Raw genomic sequence first — 5,243 nt, 5'->3', positions numbered from 1 at the left:
ATATATATATATATATATATAATTTCTTCAAAAATAAATTATATATACTATAACTCAACATAACTTAAATAATTTAATAAGATACCTTAAATTTTTTTAGATTTCATCAATGGAATGGGAAATCTTAGAGAAATTAAAATATTTCATAATTTATATATACGAAGAATTTTAGAAAATATTAACTTTTTCGATATTTTTAAAGAATCTCTCAATTATGTATTTAAAAAATCTGGTTTTCTAAAAAAAATTATAAAATTATTCAGCAATTCTAAAATTTACATTCTAAAAAATTGTATGAAAAGTTTTAAGAAAAATTTTCACCAAGCATGTTATTCAAATTTCCATCAAGGAATTTAATTAGATAAAAATGTTATGTTCATGACTTGTATTTAGTTTTCAATATTTAAATTTTATTTATAGTTTAATATCGAATATTATCTTGAAAAACTGCATATTTCTCGCGTGGCAATCGCGTAAAGCGTGAAATTGTCGCTGCATGCGGCACAACGCTACATCCTGAAGGTGGCTGCAAGCCGCAAGTGGCCGCGATATGCGTCACAGCCGTGAGCCGCGTCAGCGCCCGGTGGTCGGCCACCTGGCAGACGGTAGTTCGCCGCGCTTCCGCCAGAGCGTGCGCAGCGCATGCCGCATTGTTGAGTCGAGCGATCTGGTTTGCGCTTTGCGCGCCACGTCGTGTCAGCCGTCTGGTTCACCGTCGTCATCGTTGTCGTCACCGTTGTCATCGTCCGTGCGTCGTCTGCATATTGTTGCCGGGGCGGATACGCGCATAGGTTGTCCGGTCGTCACGCTCATTGCTTCCGCCGCGAACAACGCACTTCGTGCGTCGCTATGGATCACATCGGTTTGCTGCTGCAGCACTCGCAATACGTGTACGCGATCCCTGTGGGTATCGTGCTGATATGCGCCATTCTCGTATTTGCCTTCGGCTTCAAGAAGGCCGAGCAGCCGCCGTTTGCGCAGCTCTCCTCGGGCTCCGACGTGGACCGGAAACTTTCCAGGAAGCGTGGCAAGATCCGTGAAAAGGTTAGTAAAATGTCGTTCGACGACCTGGCCTCCTTCCCTCTCTCCTGCTGTGTCCTTCGCCCCTATGTTCTTTTCTCCCCGTAGACACGTCGCGTTCATCCGCCATATGGTGGCTCGCTTGTGGGCGCGAGTCGATGCACACGTACACACACCCGCTAATCAGCTGGTCCCTCCGGTTCAAGAGGGTGGTCTCGCGAACCACGCTGGTGTTTTCTTCCCCCTCCCCCCGTCGAGTTCGTGACGTACGCCGACGAAGTCTGTTTGTCAGTGTGGTCTGTGGCGTTTCATGTTCTCAGACCGGGATATTGCTCACACGATTTTGCCGTTCACTGTTAAATGGATCTTTTTATCAGCACTTTCTACTGAATTATTTGCTCTCTTTCTCTTTTTAAAATCCAGGTGCTTACTCCTTAATATTTAAATACCTATAGCTTTTTCGATACTAAATATGATATTATACAGTATGCTCCTTAAATATTCCAAGAGATTTTGAGAGTAATTTGTTAATTAATTCAGACGAAAATCTTTTATGTGACCATATGTCTTAAATAGCTTATATATTTTCAAAGAGATACTTGTATATCTTTTTTTGGGTCTGCTTCTCATTAAATAAAAAAAATAATGTATAATCCCAAAAGATTAGTCTTCATGTCTTTGAAGCATATTCAAAGTTTCAAGATATTTTGAGTTGTTTTTTGACATTTCAGGAAAAAATTAAAGTTTTCCTTTAATCTTAACATTCGGTATCTTTAAAACTAAGTTGTTTTAGACATATGGTTCTTATAAAGTTTTCATCTTGAATTAAATGTGAGGAATTACCCTTAAAAATTTTTTTAAATACTTATGACTATTCTGCATAATAAATAAAACTTATAATTATCATCTATTTTTAAATGTGCTAACTTTTAAATGGACATATGTGATAAAAAATAGAGCTTTGTTTAACAATAAATATAATAAAGGGCATGTAAGCTTCATTTAATTAAAATGTTAATTTAATATTTAATTTTATTCACAAATGCATAAAAGTATACTATTTATATACTCTTTTCAATGTTATAAAAGGTGGTGTTACATTTTAATATCGGATGTCATATACTGTATGTAATTTTATCAAGTGTTATACATTTTGTTATAGAAAGCTGCTAATGGACAAGTTGCATCTGAGAAAACAAGTCCAGCTAAAAAGACGTTAGCAGCAAAAGTAGAAGCTCCTAAGAAAGCTACCAAAGGAGATGATGTTGAGGGTAAATTAAAAGAGCGTAAACAAGAAGACAACAAGATCGTTGGTACTAAGAAAGAAAAGGAACAACTATTGACTAAGGCTGGCAAAGAGAACAAAGTGGAGCAGACGAAGAATAAGAAGAATTTGAAGAATTTATTCCAGGAAAAACCAGTGGATTTTGACGATGGTTAGTTGATTTGTAATAAGCTCGAAGTAATTGCACAAACAAAACATATCTTACCTATTTATGCTAATACATATAAAATTTACATGTATTAGCATAAGTAAATAAGATATATTTTGTTCGTGCAATTATTTCAAGTTGTCTATCGTTGTCAATATTAATAATTGATAACAGGAGATTGGGAGCAAGCTTATTCACGCAAGGATAAGAAGAACAAGAAGAAGGAAGAGGAATCTCCTTCAAAGAAAAACAAGAAAGCTTCTAAGAAGACTGATTTAATAAATGAAGCTAAACAGAAAGAACAAGAGAAGCCCGAGATTAAGGATAAGATCGCTAAAGAAACTGAAAATAAGGAGCTCAAGGAGAAGGAGAAAAAGGAAGTGATCCTCACATCTATTTCCAGCGAGGAGATAGATAAAGCTAAGGAGCCACAGAAAGAAGAACAGAACAAGGTATAACTTTATTATATACATAGCATTAAAACTTTTCTGTTGACAATCCATAAATGAAACATTGGATCGCAGATTGAGAAAGTCGAGAAGGAAGAGAAAAAATCTGGAAAATCGAAAAAGAATAAGAAAACTTCTGAAGGCGAGAACACACCCGCTTCAGTACCATCTACACCAAAGACAGATAATAAGCCTATCGCGGAAGAGCAGCAGAAAAAGCCGGCAAATGCCGACAAAGTAAACAATATGGAAGAAAATAAAGTGGTAGAAAATCAAGAGAAAACCGCCGTGTTCGACGAATTAGGAGGTTTGTTGCATTAACGAGGATATTACAAGATTTTATTTCGAATTGTGTAATTTTATTTAAATTACTTGTAATTTGTATTCTAGACGTCTGGACAGAAGCAAAACCACAGAAAAAAAGTAAAAAAAAGGCTCGTAAAGATAACTGAGGAAAATTGCGTGTAACGCTAATGATATTACTCCTTGCAAAAAGGAATAGAGTGAGAATTCTGTTCGGTCCAAAAGGCGTTTGTCGCTTTCGACAAATCAGGTGTGTTTTAAATGACTTGCTAATCATCACCTGACCAAATCGTTCCTTTTCCCTTGTACATAATATCAATCAAACTTAGGTTATTCAATTATGACTTTTTAGTTTTCATGACTTGGAGATAGCGTGAAAACGTTGTACGAAGATTTTTTTATATGTTTTTCATTTCTTGTAGTCCACGCTATCTTGCATTTAATAAGAGTGACATAAGTCATACTTTTCACCAGGCAATTCTTCTTGTATACACATTAGGTTTCATAGGTACCTTTACGCATATCCATAATAGGGTATTATATTTCATTTGTGTAATTGTAATTTTATATATATAGTGGATATGTATCATTTTATAATGGTTCTGAATGGTACTTATGCCATTTATGTTTTGCGTCTTTACGAATTAATAATCTTACAAAGAATATTTTGTACAATCATACTATATTTCTATATTAAGAACAATAATTATGTGCGCATTATTGTATCTCGCTGTTACTTAAACGCCGATTCTTCTCACTGACATCTCATATTATATATATTTGTACGAACGGTTGAAAGGCAAACATAGAAAGTACATCTCTCGGTAATATTCATAATGCAGGACAATCGTGGGAGGCGATAAACTTATATTGCTGACGTGTAGAATGGATTTTAATAAAAATCATATTTTTCTACACGATTAAGTCGCGCTTAGTGACTGATTATTTTTTGCTTCAAATGCTCAAGAATCTATCTTGTAATAATTAATGCATTTCCATATGTATGTACATCAGCAATATAAGTTTTATGGATGGATGTACATAACATTACGTATATTTATGGCAGTAGGAGTCATATATGTGATAACGACAATGATTAACTTTAATAGATCCTGATTTATATTCTGCTGCACATTATGCAACAGAATATGTATATATACATGTTGAAATTAAGAGAGACAAAATCTATGTTCGTTCTATATCCTACAGTGATTCACGGATAATTATTTGTTAATTATTTAATGCTGTTGTACTTCATGTCGATGAAAATCTAACAATAACTTCGAATAGAAGAAAATTTATTCGGCAGAAAGAGGAAATGATCCAAAATTTTTGCGACATAGATATTTGTACCTATATAAACGTTATGAAGAAATATTGATTTCTTGTTGAATACTTCCAGAGGTGAAAAGTATATGTATATATTTTTATTTTCATCGTGCATCGAGATGGTTAACAATTTTACTTGCAGACGTGAATCGAAGTCTAATATATTGCTCTTTCATTTTTGACTATCTTTTTACGTTATTGTAATCAAGTCACAGAAATATATTACTATGATAATTTTATAATTATTATAATTATAGTTAATAGATCTCATATAACTTCACGTCTTCATAAAAAAGGTAGAAAAGAGATACAAAAACTACCAAAATGATATTTTTGTATAGTTTTTTTTTATACAATTGAATTTTTTTTTTGTCAAATTAAATATTTTCTTAAACATTTATCGTCACGCGATAATTGAATAATAACCGAGACGATCAAATGCACATCAAAACTATTGTTTATGAATATAAATCAGCCGTTCATCTCTCATGCTATGCAGGAGAGATAATAATCAATTTCTTAATGACGTTAGAAATAATTTACAGAAAGATTTTATCATATATATACTTTATTAACATTACTATCAGAATGTGTATTATCAATAATTCCTTTATTGCTATTAGGTGCTAAGCTCTGTAAAACGAGTGCTGCACACACAAGAATGTTATACATTGGAGATATCGGAAAAGTCAGATTTCTCTCAAAGAAT

The 5,243-nt window shown here is 33.8% G+C and overlaps 1 protein-coding gene across 1 annotated transcript; it reads left to right on the top strand.

Moving 5' to 3' along the window:
* The first annotated feature begins 583 nt into the window (after positions 1-583).
* LOC108745379 (myb-like protein X) lies at positions 584-4,920 on the top strand. Its single transcript, XM_018481516.1, has 5 exons — positions 584-1,044; positions 2,183-2,456; positions 2,628-2,905; positions 2,978-3,209; positions 3,293-4,920. The coding sequence occupies exons 1-5, from the start codon at positions 850-852 to the stop codon at positions 3,352-3,354; spliced, it is 1,041 nt and encodes a 346-aa protein (XP_018337018.1). The 5' UTR covers positions 584-849; the 3' UTR covers positions 3,355-4,920.
* Positions 4,921-5,243: the final 323 nt, after the last annotated feature.

Source organism: Trachymyrmex septentrionalis, unplaced genomic scaffold, assembly GCF_001594115.1.
Source record: "Trachymyrmex septentrionalis isolate Tsep2-gDNA-1 unplaced genomic scaffold, Tsep1.0 scaffold139, whole genome shotgun sequence".
In the NCBI taxonomy this organism is placed as follows: domain Eukaryota; kingdom Metazoa; phylum Arthropoda; class Insecta; order Hymenoptera; family Formicidae; genus Trachymyrmex; species Trachymyrmex septentrionalis.
Note: the sequence above shows the minus strand (reverse complement) of the source record. Positions and strands in the feature narration are given on the sequence as shown.